This window comes from Ostrinia nubilalis, chromosome 6, assembly GCF_963855985.1.
Source record: "Ostrinia nubilalis chromosome 6, ilOstNubi1.1, whole genome shotgun sequence".
NCBI classification, from domain to species: domain Eukaryota; kingdom Metazoa; phylum Arthropoda; class Insecta; order Lepidoptera; family Crambidae; genus Ostrinia; species Ostrinia nubilalis.
In genome coordinates this window covers 16938879-16959260 of record NC_087093.1, presented here as the reverse complement: position 1 = coordinate 16959260, position 20382 = coordinate 16938879, and the positions used below count along the sequence as shown (strand labels likewise).

Here is a 20382-nt window from a genome sequence, read left to right as displayed (position 1 = left end):
ACAATTACTTACTTTCGTACCTTACCTTACCTAGAGGTAGAGTCGTGAATATTATTCTTCTTGATTTAATATTTGCTGCAAGATGGCGTTGTTCAGTTGCCCGTTGTATTGCGTCGCGTCACGCTTTGGTTGCGCGCGACACACGCTAGATGGCTCAGGCGATTGAGAAGCGTATTTCTGTCCCGCGGTGTCCAGATTTTTTTTCCCTTCTAGACTACCCCGGGCCGCCGCAGCCAAAGCATACTTACCTGGCATAGGGGACACCGTGATCATGAAGGCGGTTCCCCCAGGGCGAGGCTGTTCCATTGCACTGCGGAACGGTTGACCCCTGCGATTATCCCTAATGTGGATAACTCGGATGCGTAATTTTTGGTAGTGGGGACTGCGTACGCGCCGTCCCCCCCGGAATCCTATAAATAAGTAAATACTAAAGTGTGGTTTAAAATTACACGGAATTTTGTAATTTTTCAGACGTGTGAACATTCCCACTAGAAATAGAGAGCTTTTTCACAAATTAGAAAATAAACCTTTATTAAATTTAAGGTTTCAATTTAAAACCTAAGACTAAAAAATGTTTTTTTGAGTTTTTAATATCGTCAGTGGAAAGGAAAAAATGCTAAAGCGCCATTTTGGCCAAAATGAGTTATATACATTGTTGGATAGGATTTTTTTTTCTGCGTCGATCTATCTAGGTTTCAACTCAATCCGAGAACTTTTTTGGCGCTTTAGCATTTTGAAAAATGGTAGGTATTTCTAAAATCACCGCCCTTGTCGCTGCTAAAACGACGTGTTTTCAGTGTTTTTGCAACAAGAGTCGCGTAAGGTTTTTTTTGCTGGCAAAATATTTTTGCTTTCACAACATTAAGTATTTTTTTGTTATTTAAGAACTAGAATGACCTGTTACTTTAGTAATTTGAGCTTTTTGAGTTTTATTGTTCATTTGTATATTAGTAGTTATTCATGGTTGTTGTTCAAAATGATTTGGTGTGTAAGCAAAAGTAAGTGAACAAGATTCGATTAATTTTGGCGCTTTAGCAAAAAGTAGTCTTTTTTTAATAAGCTTTAAAGTGTTTTAGCGAAAATGAGAGCATTTATCAAAGCAAAAACTGTAGTAGTTAAGTATTATTAACAAAGACACCTCAAACATACTTGTGACTATAAGCATTCGCACTCGGTTCACTAACAAGTGCATGCAAAGATACAAGAATATTGCAACTATCCAAATAAATCATTTACTCCCTGAGCACGCATTTATGCCGGTGGATTCAATGCACTCAGTCATTAAAAAAAATGTTCGTTCGTTTCAGCCCGAATGATGTTCACTGCTGGACAGGCCTCCAGGTCCAAGGATTTTCACAAAGACAAGGCCTGCGCCGCTCGCATCCAGGCACCTCCTGTAACCACCACCTCCAGATCGTCGGTCCACCTAGTGGAGGCCTGCCCACTGCCACTAGATTTTAGCGATTCTGCGGGCTATGTCAGTCACTTTAGTTCCCCTGCGGATCTCCTCATTTCTGATTCGATCACGCAGGGAAACTCTGAGCATAGCACGCTCCATTGCCCTTTGGGTGACCTTGAGCCTTCTTATGAGGCTTTTATAAGCGACCACGTCTCAGATCCACAAGCCAAGAAAAAAGGGTAACAAACACTATTGTATGGACGCCGCGCCGTCTAATTGGCCTGCCTGCAGTATATGCTCTATCAAGAAAAGTTCCCAAACTAGTGGCAAGATAAGTCTTTTCCTGGCTTCTTGAGGATGAAGTGAGCCGTCTTCCATTGTTTGGGGAAATACGCAATAGATAGGCATTTGTTTGCAATTTCCTTCGTTTGCTCTTTGCTCTTTTAAAATTTCGCTCTCTATCAGATGTCGGAGAGCGTGTGGTGTGGTTTGTCTACTGTCACGGAATCATCTGGATAGAAGGAGTTGGCTAGAAGGTCAGCCGATTGTTCTGGGCAGAGTGTCTTGCCGTTAAAACCATTCAGGAGCATGTCCTCTTGTCGTCCTTGAGCTTTCCCGATGATTCCATAGATTCCATCCCACATGTTTTCTTTCTCGTGTGTCGAGCAGAACTCATTCCAACTCTTTGTTTGCGCCTCGCTGGTCTTCTGTGCGTATTCTTGTTGCCTCACTTTCACCCAGACAGAGAGAATAGGTTATGGCGTTGTGGTCTGAAGTGACTAGCGTTCTGTCCACTTTCTCTTTAATCCTACCCAGTAGTGGCTGACTGCACGCTGTCACATCCACTATGCTTGTGCACAATCTGCTGTCGATATTTTTTGAAAGAAGGAACTGTAAGCTTCACCTAAGCTTTCGGAAACGCTGCCCACCATTGTTTCTTGTAGGCGTTCATGTCTCCCCCTATAATGATGTATCAATTGAGTGTTTAGCTTTTTGCACATGCTTTATATCTAAAGCTCAATTGGATTGTCTCCCTCATAATACACGGACACAAATTTTAATCCTAGTTTCATCCTGCCTGCCTCCAGTATTACCGCGGCCTCCGTCTCCGTGACCAGTTGGGGGTCGTGAATGACTCAATCGGTCACCGAAGACTATAATCGCGGCTTTGACTGGTTTCAGCCGTCTGAGGATGCACTGAATGACTTTTGTGCCAGGAAATTGCTTAACCCTTCCACTGAATCCCATGTATAATTCTTGCATGAGTGCTATGGTTATGTCCTTGTCCTCGGCTGCTTGCAGCAGTTCGGCAGTGGCTTGCTTGGAGCGTCTCAGGTTAGCTTAGATGATGTTGAAGCTTTCACAAATCAAATCTCCCAAAATACCACGGACACGGTATTCTAGGAGATTTGAACTCTGCATGTTTAGGGTGCTCTTAGCAGTCTGCTGTTCTGGAAAGCGCTAAGTAGTCCTAATTTTGTTTTTCTGGGCATTCATCACTTTATCACTGAATGCCATGTGGTGGTGGATGTTGGATGTGTCAGTTCTCGCCCTCGCATTTTTTCCACGATAGTGGTGTGCCTTATTTTCAGGCTGGACAGTTTAGCCATGAGTAAGTCCCTCCGCAGTTCCTCTCCCTTTTTGCATAAGGCTTTGGTATGTCCAAAACAAAGGCATTTGGCGCATTTCGCTAGTGGGGTCTTCTACCGGTCTTATCTCCAGACCTGTGTGGACTGCCCCCACCTCGAACAAGCGTTTGTAGAGAATGGGCGACACTTCAATACATAGCATTGTAGCGGCACGTTCCTAGCCTGTAAGCCCTTCGAAGAGTTTCTTATTTTGGGTCTTTAGATTGTCATCATTTTCCACCTTTAGACCTTTGGTTTTGAAGTCAAAAGTGGTTCTGACGGTCTTATGACATTGTAGCCGGTTAAGCTTGAGTCCGTCGATTTGACTGTCAGTGTGTGGTTTGGCTTTTTTGGTGGGATGGACATGGTGGTGGCCGCGTAAGTCACCACCCACCATGTCCATTCTACCAAAGGTTCCCACCAGTGGTTGGTGGTGGTCATTAAAATTGTTAAGTGTCCCTACTTTTGTTCACTATAATTAACAATTTAGTAATTACTTACCACTAACCCGTACCCGGTTAGAAGTAATGACAATCAATTATTTGTGATGTTAGGATAATTAAGCATTTTTTCGTCATAAAACATAATACCTATTTAATCATTAAGCATTACTTTTGCTTAAAACGTTTTATGTAGTAAGAGTTTAGTAACATTTGTTTACATTCGTTCTATAGGGTCTCCGCAAGTAAGCAAATATTCATGTAGGCTCCATGGATAAATCGCTCCTTACGCATTTTTTCGCTGGCGCATGCGACTATCTTATTTTGTAGTTTAGTAATTTATCTTCGACTCACTTATTAAGCTGTATCTCACTAAGTATTTTTTCTCTTTTATCAAAAACGTTGTTTAAATAATTTAGCTAATATTTACTTATTGGTCGCTGGATATTTGATTATAAATGGAGGTTAGCAGTTTTACCCTGACTAACATTTCATGAATTATCATAGCATTTTTTCTAAAGCGACACCTATTTTACGATCTAAAAGAGCTACAAACCTGGTGTTTTTATTAAAATATAGGCAACAAATCAAGAACACGATTGCATTTTAAAATAACTGTTTAACATTAATATCAAAAAAGATACGAATTTTTTTCGTGAAAAAAAAACTTTGATCCTCATTTCCCACAAGTACGGTTTTGGCGCTTTAGTCTTTTTTCCTTTCCACTGACGATATCATATTTTTGAAGTTACAATAATAATATCCATAGGCTACAAACCTTTTTTATGAAAACCCTTGCTGGCGACAGATCTGGTAACACCGGTGCTAACTGCTAGGCTAGGCCATGGCAGCCGTCGTCTATGGACTGCAGTCTAGCAACGGTGTTAGCCATCTTGTTTTTGCTATATTATACTGTTACCTTGTTTTAAATGTGATCTAGAATATAGTTTTATTTAAAGTAGTCGCACTTTTCATTTCTGTAGCTAACAACCCTTTTGTTAGTAAAATCTTCGCTTTGTAAAATAGGTAGCCAATTTAACAAGATGCCAATTTTATAATCGAAGTTAATTATGATGACGACAATGATGATTGATGATCAATACATGTTTTCGATAATATGTTGTTTACTGTGATAAAAACGCGATTGATTTTTTCCATAGAATCACTAAAATGTACATTATAATTTGTGTATATTGAATTCACAAAACAAACAATATTCATAGTTGTAAGTTGTACCTACTTGATGTAATTTCGTTTCATATTTTTATACATACCTTTATTCCAATAATTCAAAGCAAAAAAGGTTTATTACATCTGAATTGTCAAAAAATTACAGCTGTCAAAATTCCCTTGAAATAAAAATCAGACTTTAGTTGAGTTCCAGCCTATAATTTATCAGAAAGGCACTTTACTAAGACTGCCTGAGAATTTTTGATAATCCGAATAATCATAAACAATCGAGCTCCATCTTGTGTAATGGCGTTGCAGCGTTATTATATCGTGGATAAATGCTACACATTTTTTGTAATATCCGCCAGGTGGCGTTGTTAACTCTGCCCATTGATAAGCACGCTTTGGTTGCGCGCGACACACGCTAGATGGCTCAGGCGATCGAGACGCGTATTTCTGTCCCGCGGTGTCCAGATTTTTTTTCCCTTCTAGACTACCCCGGGCCGCCGCAGCCAAAGCATACTTACCTGGCATAGGGGACACCGTGATCATGAAGGCGGTTCCCCCAGGGCGAGGCTGTTCCATTGCACTGCGGAACGGTTGACCCCTGCGATTATCCCTAATGTGGATAACTCGGATGCGTAATTTTTGGTAGTGGGGACTGCGTACGCGCCGTCCCCCCCGGAATCCTTTGAGTAAAGACTAGTTAAAATTAAGGCACTCCTTACTCGGCAAGTAGTTGGGTTGGGTGCGGGATCGGTCGATCGATACCAAATCGGTGTAGTGTGCGAATAACAAATAGCCCGACCCAATTATCTGCCGAATTAAAGTCTACGGGGTGTTTTCATAGGCAGAATTAATGAAACACTGCATAAAATCCTGTATACTTACGGCGCGTGCGCACGGGTGAATTTTGTCACCGTGACAGTATATCTCTTTTTCTCTTTATAACGGTGTAAAAGAAAGAAACAGATACTATCGCGAATAATACTGCCATGGCGACAACAAAGTCAACCATGTCCCATGCGCGCGCCTTATGCATAGCGGCATATTACGTAACGTGGATCGTGGTGGTGGTCTATTTATAGCCAGGATAACTAGTGTAGCATAAAATGTATGTTTTCAGACACTTGATTATGGCGTAGATTTATTGCTTGAAAGCTGCACAGGAATAATGTTTCCTATTTCCTGAAAGCTTACCTTCTACTATTTTGACATACGAATTTCCAAAGTTACGTGTGACAGCAGTTTTTATTCAAAACTAGCTTTCCGCCCGCGGCTTCGCCCGCGTGGAATTTTGTCTGTCACAGAAAAACAATATCGCGCGCGTATTTGCTCACCGTTTAGACCTACCCTGGACTACGACAAACATTTTAAAACCAAAATCAGCTCAATCGGCCCAGCCGTTCTCGAGTTTTAATCAGACTAACGAACATCAATTCATTTTTATTTATATAGATAGATTGTTATTCCAGGACGACTGCCTCGACCCGATCGAGTGTGGCGGCGCGAGCGCAGCGCGGGCGGCGAGTATATGCTGCGTGCGGCACGCACACACGCGCGCGCGGCCCGCACGCAGACACGCGCGGTCGCACGCGCAGCTGCGTGCTTCGGCTAGGGCTAGTGGTGAGTTGATATTATTTTTCTGGATCTTCGAAGATGCTGGCCCCTAGGCTAGGATGTGCGACGTGATAAAATCTTATCGATGATTTTATAAGACAAATGTATGGGCTTATCGATAAAAGTTTATCATGGCGCGCATACTAGGCTTACAGGTCACTACAATGGCGGCAAAGTAGTCAAATCAATACCTATTAAATACTTCCGCCATCTTATGTACTTCTATAGGTGCTATTTTGTATAAAACATCTTGAATTTCCAAGGGGTTAGGGGAAAAATATGGATATTTTACGTGTTGAACTGCGTAAGAGGGCAGAGGGCCCGTATAATTTATAGGCGTATGTGAAATACATTAAAAATTGTAACTTATTTGTGTACCCTTTCAGATAAGTGTCTTCGAAGACATGAAGAATTTTAGCAGAGACTGTAAGTTTTTCTTTGTAATTATATTGTGCATAGACAGTAGGTGTTATTCTCATAATTCAGTGTAAATAAAACTTCGGATTTCAATCAATGCAAAGGCTTTATTTGACTTTATTATAAACATTCCTTACTATCTAATAGTTAAGTAACAATGCGTGAATGCGAATCGAAAGCCGTCGGTACGCTTGTGCGGCGTTAAATACATCCGTATAAATAATAAATATCGATAAATATCTGAGATTCCTACTCTGCAAAACTATTTCGGGTATATTCTGCCCGTCTCTCTCACTCAAGTTGGAATATAAGTATGGGAGAGAGAGACGAGTAGAGTCGGTTAAGAAATAGTTTTGCGGAGTAGCTCTATTCACGGGTGACGTCGTCGCGTCCGCCGCTGCTTCACATGTCTTTTACACGACTTCCCTAACCGACGTAACAAATATACAAAAAGTTATATACAAGCGGCGGGCGCCACGTTAGCACCAACTGGAATCGGTGTTGCGACCTGCCACCGATAAACCATCGATGTCGTGCCACGAAATATCGATTGGAATAACGTCAAAAGGGAACGTGACATCACTAGTCCACTGAAATACTGTTTATAATGTGTAAAACTTCGTGTCTGTAGAATTTGTATGGAAATATTCAGGCGTGATTCGCGCCTACTGGTACTGTACTACTATTACATACTTGGGATTTTTAAAATCATCTGGTTTTTGGGATAATATTGCGGATGTCACGTCGGGTTAACTCGATATCCTCATCGACATAGCAGATTCGAAGTCGACAATCGATAGGGTATATCGAAACTTTCGCAACACCAACTGGAATGTACCGCGCGCTCGGCCGCCGCGTTTGCGCGAAAGGCGGCGGCGAACGCGCCTCGCCGACCATACATCGGCCTACTTCATACATTTATTCCATACAACCGACTCTAGATAGCCACAAACTAAGTCGCGACCAGTGGCGTGAAACTCGCTGTCAAATGTGACAAGAATCTTAGGGCCTTTGCATGCTCGATGCGATTATCAAGTCACTGGCCACGAGCTCATACAAAATGACGGTTTTGTTAATTAACTTGTGTTTGTGGCACTAAAATTCAATATCAGCTTGCAGCTGATTAAAATATTATACAGAACTGGCACATGGGAGTTTGATTGAAAATGCCAATCCCGTCTTTTTTTGCATTTTTGATTTCGAAATCGTTACCATCAATGGCAATATCTACATCTTAGAGGGGTAGCGATAGTTACTGTCATTGAGTGGTCACGATTTCACACTGTTTCAGATAAGCTTTTAGAAACATTAATAGTATAGATGACCCACGCTGAACTGTGCCACCAAACTCAATGACAGGGGGGCGCTACCATCGTTCAACTATATGGTTTCCAACATGACAAAAATCGGAACCAGCTATCCGGTATTGACGGTGGCGCCCCACTGTCAATGTCATGGATAGGACAGTTCAGTATTTTGGAACTATATTATCAGTTTTAAAATTGACACGTCATCATCAAAGTTAAAACGGTTGCATCGTAACTAAAACCTAACCCAAGTTGCAGTGCTGGTTGATTTTTTCTAAAAAACTTCGATTTCGGTTTCGGGATCATAGCGGCGGGGGGCCTTCGGGGTAGCGCAGGACCGGCTCGAGGGCAAGCCCGGGCGCGCGGCAGTCTGAATGCGCGTGGGGCGCCAGGGCCGCGGCCCCGAGGAGCAACAGTAGGAGCGCCTGGAAGGGTAACGAAGCGCGAGCCACGCGACACACGAAACGCAGCCCGCGCTGCAGCCGGCCCAGCTCTTGGTCTTCGGTTTCTTCACTTACGACCACGCTGTGGAGAATTTGGGTGTTTAGAATATGACGGAGCACTACCGGTTAACTGAGGGCTACCGTGTTTGCGCTCACTAGTTGACGCCACTAGCGAGTGACAGGATCAAATGATCAGAGTAAATACAAATGAGTAGGTCATCTTCATAGAAATGCACCGAGCGCGGTTTGTATGTGAGCGCGCCAATGAGACAATCTTATCTTTTCTGCTCAAGATAATTCAAATCATTCAATTCCCCGCTCCGTGTTGAAGCAGTTCTTTAGGTGCTTTGATTAGGATTGTTCGTGTTAAAGTTTAAGTTTTAATAAAATATCATTGACAAGATGGCATCTGACCCTGAGATTAAGGATGGATTCAATCTGCCAGTATGGATGAAAAATAAGCCAGCAAAAGACTTCGAAGCGTTTGCTGGATCACCACCAGCTATACGTATGCGGCGCGCACGCACACACTGACAAAATTCACCAAAATTCACCGCGCAACCACGACTGGAACCCGCTAATCCGCGCAAAATTTTGTCAGTGTGCGCTCGGTGCGTTTCTATGAAGATAACCTACTCATTTGTATTTACTCTGACATGATTTTACCCGACATTGGCGCCAATCTATTAACTGAATGAGGGCCGCAATATATGCGCTCATTAGTTGGCGCCACTGGCAAGTGACAAGATCTTACTCGACCGAGTGACACTGACCTGGTGAGTTCAAATATGGTAGCCCACATTGATTTGAGACCGTGGAGCTACTCTGTAATGTGCAGTTCATTAAAGTCTATGGGCAAGCGATATTTTCGGCTCTTTTCGTCTTTCTCACTTATTACGAAATGTAGAAGAGTGAGAAATAGATGGAATTGATAGGTATACCGAAAATCATATTACAGAGCAGATCCTCCACGGTCTCGAGTCAGTTAAACGGTAGTTTTTTTATAATGAAATGATTTTGAAGAAATACATGCGCAACAGAAGAAACTTGTCAATGAAGTTTTCATGATTATGAGAAATGACGCATGCACGGATGTTTGTTTTTAATTTATAATTTCAGTCTTTTAATTTGACTAGATTTAAAGCTTTAAAATTCAAGACTTTGAAAATAAAAAATGAGATCAGATGTTAAAAGGTTGATTCTAAAACTAGCTCTATTTTCTAGTCTATGTAAATGTTATGCAAAAGAAGAGGTGTTAGGCATCAAACTACTGTTTGTGTAAGGTCTATTTTTGTCAGCAGTCAGTCTCAAAATTTCATACTAATTATATTACGCTTTAAATTGTATTTACAATACTACACAAGTGTAAAAACTGTTGAGTGCAAATTGTGTTCTGACTGATCGCTGACAAACTTGACGCTGCCAAACTCGACGCTGACAAATCAGTGAACTGTACTCACTCGGACTCGTCCAGGGGCGGGAGGTGCATGGCAGACATCTGGTCCTGCTCCTCCTCCATGAGCTAAGGAGGAAACAATCGTCAACATACGGTGCGAAGCGGCTACGGTGTATTATGGGGTCGACGCGCAAACACTATAGTACTAGATACGTGTTAGTTCTAAAGGCATTTAGGATCAATGGGGTTTCGCGTTACAAAGGTTATAAGTTCGTAATGATCAAAATACAAAATCTGATATTTCAACTTCGACAAAAAATGCCATTAGTTCCAGACTCTAGAGGCATTTAGGATCAATGGGATTACGCGTTACAAAGGTTTAAGTTCGTAATGATCAAAATATAAAATCTGACATTTCAACTTGACAAAATGCCAATCGTTAGTTTTTATAGTGTTTGCATTTCGATAAATCAAAGGGAAATCTAAGTTGTTCAAAACAATTTAATCTCAAATCGTAAAACGGTTGGTTCTAATCAATTCAGGTCTGTCAGTAGGATTCTATTGTACGGCAAATGAACAAAACAAGCTGCTGTACGGTGGCTCTGACGGTGCTCGGTGGTCGGGGAAGCGGTGGGAAGCAAAGGAAAAATACTTCGTTAATCTATTTATTTTTTATTTTGGCTTAAGGCCAACTTTGTCTTTAAAATTATCTGATTATCAATTTTAATTTGTAAACATGACTATGTAATTTTTTTGGACAAAATAAACAGTAATCTATTTCCTTCAAAAAAAAATTTTAATTTGACATAACTTTTTAGCTCATTTAAATACTTCAGATGTGGGTATCCGACCAATAACTGTTCAAATATAGGATTAATTTCCACCAATTTTCATATCCGTCAAAATTGTTATAATTTTACATTAGTAACAAACGTTACGGGCTTCCCATTACTACATTTTATTTATTTTATTTTATTTAAAACAAGTTACATAGCATTTCCAAATATTAATGATAACTATTGACGGTGTCACAAAAACATCAACATTTATTGTATCGACTTCCTCGAATTCAAACTACACAATAATGTGGGTAGTTGTAACTCAATGGGGGTAGTTAAGTACCTGCGGCGCGGCGGCGGCGGCGGCGGCGGCGAGCGCGGAGGCAGCTTATTATGGACTTTACTTAGTAACAAACTTTAAGGGCTTCCCATTACTACATCAACATTTATTGTAAAATCTCCCTCGAATTCTAACTACACAATAATGTGGGTACTTCTAACTCAATGGGGGTAGTTAAGTACCTGCGGCGCGGCGGCGGCGTAATTTCCACCAATTGTTAAATTAGTCTTACTTGTTATGACTTAACATTAGTAACAAACGTTAAGGGCTTCCCATTACTACATCAACATTTATTGTAACTTCCTCGAATCCAAACTACACAATAATGTGGGTACTTCTAACTCAATGGGGGTAGTTAAGTACCTGCGGCGCGGCGGCGGCGGCGGCGGCGGCGAGCGCCGAGGCAGCTTATTATGGACTTTACTTAGTAACAAACTTTACAGGCTTCCCATTACTACATCAACATTTATTGTAAAAACTTCCTCGAATTCAAACTACACAATAATGTGGGTAGTTGTAACTCAAACGGGGGTAGTTAAGTACCTGCGGCGCGGCGGCGGCGGCGGCGGCGGCGAGCGCGGAGGCGGCTTATTATGGACTTTACTTAGTAACAAACTTTACAGACTTCCCATTACTACATCAACATTTATTGTAAAAACTCCCTCGAATTCAAACTACACAATAATGTGGGTACTTCTAACTCAATGGGGGTAGTTAAGTACCTGCGGCGCGGCGGCGGCGGCGGCGGCGGCGAGCGCCGAGGCAGCTTATTATGGACTTTACTTAGTAACAAACTTTACAGGCTTCCCATTACTACATCAACATTTATTGTAAAAACTTCCTCGAATTCAAACTACACAATAATGTGGGTAGTTGTAACTCAAACGGGGGTAGTTAAGTACCTGCGGCGCGGCGGCGGCGGCGGCGGCGGCGAGCGCGGAGGCGGCTTATTATGGACTTTACTTAGTAACAAACTTTACAGACTTCCCATTACTACATCAACATTTATTGTAAAAACTCCCTCGAATTCAAACTACACAATAATGTGGGTACTTCTAACTCAATGGGGGTAGTTAAGTACCTGCGGCGCGGCGGCGGCGGCGGCGGCGGCGAGCGCCGAGGCAGCTTATTATGGACTTTACTTAGTAACAAACTTTACGGGCTTCCCATTACTACATCAACATTTTATATAACAAATTCCTCGAATTCAAACTACACAATAATGTGGGTACTTCTAACTCAATGGGGGTAGTTAAGTACCTGCGGCGCGGCGGCGGCGGCGGCGGCGGCGAACGCGGAGGCGGCTTATTATGGACTTTACTTAGTAACAAACTTTACGGGCTTCCCATTACTACATCAACATTTATTGTAAAAACTCCCTCGAATTCAAACTACACAATAATGTGGGTACTTCTAACTCAATGGGGGTAGTTAAGTACCTGCGGCGCGGCGGCGTAATTTCCACCAATTGTTAAATTAGTCTTACTTGTTATGATTTTACATTAGTAAACTTTACTGGCTTCCCATTACTACATCAACATTTATTGTAAAAACTCCCTCGAATTCTAACTACACAATAATGTGGGTACTTCTAACTCAATGGGGGTAGTTAAGTACCTGCGGCGCGGCGGCGGCGGCGGCGGCGGCGAGCGCCGAGGCAGCTTATTATGGACTTTACTTAGTAACAAACTTTACGGGCTTCCCATTACTACATCAACATTTTATATAACAAATTCCTCGAATTCAAACTACACAATAATGTGGGTACTTCTAACTCAATGGGGGTAGTTAAGTACCTGCGGCGCGGCGGCGGCGGCGGCGGCGGCGAACGCGGAGGCGGCTTATTATGGACTTTACTTAGTAACAAACTTTACGGGCTTCCCATTACTACATCAACATTTATTGTAAAAACTCCCTCGAATTCAAACTACACAATAATGTGGGTACTTCTAACTCAATGGGGGTAGTTAAGTACCTGCGGCGCGGCGGCGTAATTTCCACCAATTGTTAAATTAGTCTTACTTGTTATGATTTTACATTAGTAAACTTTACTGGCTTCCCATTACTACATCAACATTTATTGTAAAAACTCCCTCGAATTCTAACTACACAATAATGTGGGTACTTCTAACTCAATGGGGGTAGTTAAGTACCTGCGGCGCGGCGGCGGCGGCGGCGGCGGCGAGCGCCGAGGCGGGACGCGCGGGGTGGCGCGCGAGGGCCGCGCCCAGCTTCAGGGCGTACACGCCTGAGAGTTTGCGGAGGGATTGCAGACGGAGACGGAGTTCTGCCAGTCTGGAATCAAAGTGTTTATATGTTAGCCAAAGCACTATTAACAAAGAAAAATTTGAAGGTCTACAACTCAACGACATTGAATCGATTGAATTGCTTGCTGCAATTGAATGCTGCTGAAGAAAAATGAGATGGACTTGCAAGCAAATATCTTCAGAATGCGGCGGGGCATCGCCAGCTTATCGCGCAGTTCCCTAAACAGACACCTACTTTCGGCAAATATCATCAGAGTGCGGCGTCACCAGTTTTCAGCAACTGCGTCGCTTCGTGAAGCGCAAGTACATGTGGCTCAGCGGCTGCCAGAAGTCGCGCTGCAGCGCTAGAATATCAAAAGATAAGGAAACCTACCTTCGGCAAATGTCTTCTGAATGCGGCGGAGCGTCGCCAGCCTTCAGCAACTGCGCAGCCTCATGTAACGCCAGCACTCGTGGTTCAGCGGCCGCCAGCTCGTCGCTCAGCTCGCTGAAGAGTCGGAAGTCGCGCTGCAGCGCTAGACTATCAAAAGACAAGCAGAAACCTACCTTCGGCAAATGTCTTCAGAGTGCGGCGGCGCATCGCCAGCGTTCAGAAGCAGCAGTGCTGGAAGTCACGCTAGCGCGTCCACTGGCCGAGAGAGAGAGACAGTTGAAACTGCCTGGTCTTACAAGGAGAAACCTACCTTCGGCAAATATCTTCAGAGTGCGGTGGAGCGTCGCCAGCCTTCAGCAGCTGCGCCGCTTCGTGCAGCGCAAGCACTCGTGGTTCAGCGGCTGCCAGCTCGTCGCGCAGCTCGCTGATGCGTCGGAAGTCGCGATGCAGCGCGTCCACCAACAGAGAGTGAGGCAGTCTGATTTGAAGAGGATCAATCTACCTTCGGCAAATGTCTTCTGAGTGGGGCGGGGCGTCGCCAGCCTTCAGCAGCTGCGCCGCTTCGTGCAGCGCGAGCACTCGTGGTTCAGCGGCTGCCAGCTCGTCGCGCAGCTCGCTGAAGCGTCAGAAGTCGCGTTGCAGCGCGTCCACCAACAGAGAGCGAGGCAGTCTGGTTTGAAGAGGATCAACCTACCTTCGGCAAATATCTTCAGAATGCGGCGGGGCATCGCCAGCCTTCAGCAGCTGCGCGGCTTCATGTAACGCTAGCACTCGTGGTTCAGCGGCCGCCAGCTCGTCGCGCAGCTCGCTGAAGCGCCGTAAGAAGTAATCTAATGGACCAGTAAAAGACGAGTAGACCCCTACCTTCGGCAAATGTCTTCAGAGTGCGGTGGAGCGTCGCCAGCCTTCAGCAGCTGCGCGGCTTCATGTAACGCCAGCACTCGTGGTTCAGCGGCTGCCAGCTCGTCGCGCAGCTCGCTGAAGCGCCGGAAGTCGCGCTGCAGCGCATCCACCGGCCGGGAGAGAGGCAGTCGAAAGTGCCTGGTCTGATAAGAAGAAACCTACCTTCGGCAAATGTCTTCAGAGTGCGGTGGAGCGTCGCCAGCCTTCAGTAGCTGCGCGGCTTCATGTAACGCGAGCACTCGTGGCTCAGCGGCTGCCAGCTCGTCGCGCAGCTCGCTGAAGCGTCGGAAATCGCGCTGCAGCGCTAGACTATCAAAAGACAAGGAAACCTACCTTCGGCAAATGTCTTCAGAGTGCGGTGGAGCGTCGCCAGCCTTCAGTAGCTGCGCGGCTTCATGCAGCGCCAGCACTCGTGGTTCAGCGGCCGCCAGCTCGTCGCTCAGCTCGCTGGAACGCTGGAAGTCGCGCTGCAGCGCTAGACTATCAAAAGACAAGCAGACACCTACCTTCGGCAAATGTCTTCAGAGTGCGGCGGGGCGTCGCCAGCCTTCAGCAGCTGCGCCGCCTCGTGTAACCAGCACTCGTGGTTCAGCGGCAGCCAGCTCGTCGCGCAGCTCGCTGAAGCGCCGTAAGAAGTAATCTAATGGTCCAGTAAAAGACAAGCAGACACCTACCTTCCGCAAATGTCTTCAGAGTGCGGTGGAGCGTCGCCAGCCTTCAGAAGCTGCGCGGCTTCATGTAACGCTAGCACTCGTGGTTCAGCGGCTGCCAGCTCGTCGCGGAGCGTCCTCCTCCGGCTGAGATGAAGGCAGTCGAAAGTACTTGATCTTATCAGGAGAAACCTACCTTCGGCAAATGTCTTCAGAGTGCGGTGGAGCGTCGCCAGCCTTTAGCAGCTGGGCCGCCTCGTGTAGCGCGAGCACTCGTGGTTCAGCGGCAGCCAGCTCGTCGCGGAGCGTCCTCCGGCCGAGATGAAGGCAGTCGAAAGTACTTGATCTTATCAGGAGAAACCTACCTTCGGCAAATGTCTTCAGAGTGCGGTGGAGCGTCGCCAGCCTTCAGCAGCTGGGCGGCCTCATGCAGCGCGAGCACGCGTGGTGCAGCGGCTGCCAGCTCGTCGCGCAGTTCGCTGAAGCGTCGGAAGTCGTGCTGCAGCGCTAGATTTTCAAAAGACAAGGAAACCTACCTTCGGCAAATGTCTTCAGAATGCGGCGGGGCGTCGCCAGCCTTCAGAAGCTGCGCGGCCTCATGTAACGCGAGCACACGCGGTTCAGCGGCTGCCAGCTCGTCGCGCAGCTCGCTGAAGCGTCGGAAATCGCGCTGCAGCGCGTCCACCGGTCGCGATAGGCGCAGTGGTTCGCGTGCGCGCACGCCGCGCTCCGCTGCTGATAGGCGCGCCACTAGCTCCACCACTGGAAAAGGAGTGAGAAGTTAAGAATAGGGTTGGATGAATGAGAGAGTCTTGGACTTGGAGCTAGTGTTCGTTAACGTCAGAAATGGCGCAAACAGGGGCTGACGCTGCCTATTGCAGGTTTCTCGAATCTCCCAAAGTTTTTCACGAGTTTTGTGCTGTTCTTATTTGAAAATCATGATAGATGGAATTTACCAATGTCATGGGATTATTGGCTCCGATAGATTGTCGTCACATTCCTACGAGACGATACTTTCCTACGTCCCAAGTTTCCTTGACGACATATCGGTCAGTGTTGAGGAATTCTTACTATATTAAGCCCTAGTATAGGGTCTATAAAAAAGTTATAGATTCAGCCACAGTGACACCACCATTGTACAAGTTCCCAAACAGATTCCTAACTTACCGATATCGTGAAACTGCTGGTTATGCACGAGCGCGCGTTGTAACCGTCTCTGCTATAGCCCAGCGCGGGTGCACGCAGCATCCCAGCGGCGGTTGGCAGCGGCCAGACGCACGCGCACGCGCTCGGCGTCGCTTGCGTCGGGACCATTTATATTTTGCAAATCAATACGACTATGAGCATCTCACCGATATCGTGGAACTGCTGGTTATGCACCAACGCGCGTTGTAGTCTTCGCTGCCATAGCCCGGCGCGGGTGCACGCAGCGTCCCAACGGCGGTTGGCGGCTGCAAGGCGCGCGCGCACGCGTTCGGCGTCGCCCGCGTCGCTCGCGTGCGCGGCCACGTGGGAACCCACCACGTTGAGGGACACCACGATGGACTTGTGCGAGTCGAGGTCCAGCAGGAACTCGCGGTGGTCCTGCGGGTAGAGGTCAGTTGATGTTAGTAAAATAAAGTAAAAATGTATTGATTACTAAAAGATGTCACATATACAGTTTATTATGTCGGTCTGCACTAAGCAAGACACAAGCTTTCTTCGCAGCGGCCAATACGAACAATTACCTTAAATAATGACATCGGTCTCGATTAGTGATAAATATTCGTCAAGGATCAGCGGAAGAAGTTAAGGCGCCTTCAAGTTAAAAGCGTGAGGAAGCTCCGCAGTGGCGCCATTGCGGTGCGCTTCCCGCGCCACTACTAGTTTTTATACAATTCTAAAAGTCCTGTTTTTCCTATTAGTCTTTGTTTAAAAAACCTGTCCGATCTGAGGTGGATGTGGGGAAATTGATTCTGGTGCTAAATATCATACAAAAAACCAAAATAAATACAAGCCAGGGTGATTACATCCACCGGTTTTCCGCAATTCTGATTTGATCATCTTCCACCGGTTGCGAAGCTTACCCACGCTGCTGCTACCATTTGGTCATCTCCTCTCGAGGGTTACCTTTCAACCTTTGTCAGTTCTGTGAGATGTGGATCACTGTGTTTTATGGGTGTGTCACTCCAGTGATGAACTTCTCGAGGCTGACGATGCTGATTCAAATGTTTAGCTTTTTCTATAGTGTTTGTACGAGCAAGTACATAGCATATAAGTTGTTCAGTAAATCTGCTGACATAGCGCCTGCGCGCGCGACCTACTTTCTGTTCATTTTACTTCATTTTTATAACTTACTTACAACTCAGTGTAATAAACGCTCTCTACGGAATCGGACACAGTTTTAATTACCACATCCCGTGACGTAGATAAAACTACAACTACATCCAACATCAACACTGTAGAGGCACACAAGACACACAGCCCCTACAGTGTTACAGACGAAAGAAGTTGTGACCAACCTGTATAGCGTCTTCCAAAGAATCGTACTGCTCGGGCGGATCAGTCCTGGCGGCTTCAGTGGCCTCAGCGAACTGCAGCCACTGCTCCAGCCGCCACAAGTCGTTGTCTAGTTGCTTCCAGTTGCGTTCGGAGCACAGCGGGCACGTCAGTCGCCCAGACTCGCTGTGGAGCGGACAAAATGACATGTTAGGGTGACGTCATAAAGACTGCGGCTTGGCAGTATCGCAAACCTTTCAAGAGTTGATGGTACTTTAATAGTATCTTAAATGAAATTTTATGTTTACTTACAAAGCTAAAATGTAGCCAAGCCTCGTCTCGTTTATCAAACTAATTACTGCATCGATATGAAGCAATAATAATTATGATAAAATATTTGTGCTGTGCAATAATATTAATACTGTGAGTGATTTAATATAATATTGTGCTCTAAATTCTACATGTGCGTTAACTACGACAACGAACTCATGCATGCTAAGTTTAATGCTATCAATTACATTCTCATTCTCAAGAAATATAGTCAGGGAAATATAGTAATAATAGTAGATAGTCAAAATGCAAATCTTAATATGTATACCTAAACAAAAAAAAAACTATGTATTCTGAATCATAAAAAGTTAAGTATTTAGATTCATCTGGTTATTGTTACATAATGTATTAATTTGTTCTTGATTATGTTAAAAATCCGTGCAACATTTAAATTTTACATAAATAAATTGGAAATACAAATAATAAATATAATATCTAGAAAACTTTGGGGACTATTATGTAATACTGATGAACTAACCAGATAGCAAAAAACTTAGCGTTACAAAATATTAGGTAAGCAGTACTCACTGTTCGCACGTGAGCGCGTACGATGCCGAGTGCGGCAACCTAAGGGACCAGAAAACGCAGACTTTAGAGCATGCCTGTTAGGAAGCTGTTACACACGCAGACTGGTCGTTTGCAAATCCAGGAAAACGAAAACAACTGCGTTTACAACAATAATTTCCATTTTTGAGAAATTTTTCTTTACCCTCTTTTACTTCTCACACGATACTCGGTAGAAGAATAAAATAAATAGTCAATAAACAAGACATAAATTGAAAATATTTACATGTTATAAATAAATTGCAAACTTTACATTCAAAGGTGTATTGAAAGAAGAAAGTCACCTTCAGTATTAGAACGTGCTGAAGTGACGTCACCGAAACATCTATGCACTGTTCAATAACAGCTTTATCAAGCCCCACCACCAAAATGCAAATCAGTGCTAGTGCTACCATTAAACATCAATATTGATTTGAACCAATGATCAAAGATAACAAGCAAACTGCAAACTCAACATTTATGTCAGCTTTGATCATTGATTTAGTATAGGTATTTGTTAAGAAACACAACGTACCTCAAGTTGTTGATCTGTAGTTCCCGTTTCTTGGCCTGGGCCAAGAGGTCCTCGTATCTCAAAGAGAGCGACTCGACTTCTTTCAGCATAGCTTCGTCTTCGGTCGCGTCGCACTCTGTTAGGAGTAGTTCCGACAGATGCTTGGCCAGCTCCAACGTTTGGCTCGGCTTGGCGCCAGCCTTGGCGATGTCCTTGGCGGCCGTTGCCAAGTCCTCACTGCTGGCGTTTTCGTTTGGCTGCTGGATGAGAGCCGTTCGGAGCGCTTCGAGAGATTCCGAAGTCTCTCTCACTGCGACTATGAGTTCAGCTCTGTAGGTCTCCTTTGACGTTAGGGTGTCTACTTGGAGGGCTGCATCTGTCTCCCATTTCAGGGTGTCAACCTAAAAAATGAAGATTGTCATCATCAGTCTTGCAGTTTACAGAAGCAAGATTCTCTTTAATTCACCAGAAGCGAAAGATTTGGCCTACACTCGTTTCGTTGACTAGAAGGAGAGGAAAAATGGATATATTCCTATAAGTATTCCATAAGCTTTAGACCTGGATACTAAATGCTAACTGGAATTTTCTAAATGCTAGCCAGTTTGTAAAGAATCATGGACCATTAAGATTATTCAAAGTAAGATGGCTTGATAGAAGCTGCAAAATTCTGAAACACGATCAATATCGGCTATAGTCTGGTCTGCGAGCACGTAGAATTTTGTCCAATGACCCCAAGCTACTCATCCTCGCACACTCACTGCAGGCGCCCGTCGCACAGTCGCGACAGCAATATAATTACGCGCGAGCGATAAGGATGGGTAGCTTGGGGTCATTGGACAAAATTCTACGTGCTCACAGACCGGGGTTTAGTACCTGTACAGCAGTGTCCACGTCTCCAACGACGTCGGCTCGGGCGACATCAAGGCGCGTACGAACGTCGGCCAGCAGCGCGCGGTACTCCGCCGCCATGTCGGCCACGCCGGCCGCCGACAGCCCCAGCGAGAGCCGGTCGGCCGCTGATACTAGGTCTTCGCACTCGCGGACTTCCTCTTCCACGCCCTGGAGGTGTACAAGTTGTAATGAGATACCGTAATGAAAAATGAAAATACTTTTATTAAATAAACACTTTACAATTACAAGATAATATGTGCCGCTCTCGTATAAGGTTAACCTGTGTAACGAGAGTTAGGCTCCTCCTCAAAAAACATAAGACTAAAATTTAGTGTTTAGATTAAATTTTATCTTTTAATTTAAAAAATAATTTAAATAGAAAAACAAAACAAAAATGTGTGTGTGATAGTGTGAGTGTGATTTTGTGTGTAAGTGAATAAGTGTGCTAAGAGAAACTAGTAATTGTCTGGATTAACTTTTCTAAAGTGTCGTAC

The 20382-nt window shown here is 44.6% G+C and overlaps 1 protein-coding gene and 2 non-coding genes across 3 annotated transcripts in view; 2 read left to right on the top strand and 1 right to left on the bottom strand.

The window, feature by feature from the left end:
- Positions 1-240: 240 nt before the first annotated feature.
- On the top strand, positions 241-402 carry LOC135073017 (U1 spliceosomal RNA). Its single transcript, XR_010257562.1, has one exon. It is a non-coding gene; the product is annotated as a U1 spliceosomal RNA (small nuclear RNA).
- A 4754-nt stretch (positions 403-5156) lies between these two features.
- LOC135073016 (U1 spliceosomal RNA) lies at positions 5157-5318 on the top strand. Its single transcript, XR_010257561.1, has one exon. It is a non-coding gene; the product is annotated as a U1 spliceosomal RNA (small nuclear RNA).
- A 1443-nt stretch (positions 5319-6761) lies between these two features.
- The window catches only part of LOC135072846 (titin-like), a 64473-nt gene continuing 50852 nt past the window's right edge, over positions 6762-20382 (bottom strand). The window contains exons 10-24 of the mRNA XM_063966887.1: positions 19871-20056; positions 19019-19398; positions 18469-18507; positions 17634-17796; positions 16485-16716; positions 15669-15894; positions 15498-15611; positions 15329-15442; positions 15157-15279; positions 14989-15096; positions 14816-14929; positions 14444-14620; positions 13093-13234; positions 9885-9946; positions 6762-8506 (exon numbers count right to left, since the gene is read on the bottom strand). Coding sequence (XP_063822957.1) covers positions 8284-8506; positions 9885-9946; positions 13093-13234; positions 14444-14620; positions 14816-14929; positions 14989-15096; positions 15157-15279; positions 15329-15442; positions 15498-15611; positions 15669-15894; positions 16485-16716; positions 17634-17796; positions 18469-18507; positions 19019-19398; positions 19871-20056 — 2403 coding nt within the window. The 3' untranslated portion in view covers positions 6762-8283. The remainder of the gene's footprint in view (positions 8507-9884; positions 9947-13092; positions 13235-14443; positions 14621-14815; positions 14930-14988; positions 15097-15156; positions 15280-15328; positions 15443-15497; positions 15612-15668; positions 15895-16484; positions 16717-17633; positions 17797-18468; positions 18508-19018; positions 19399-19870; positions 20057-20382) is intronic.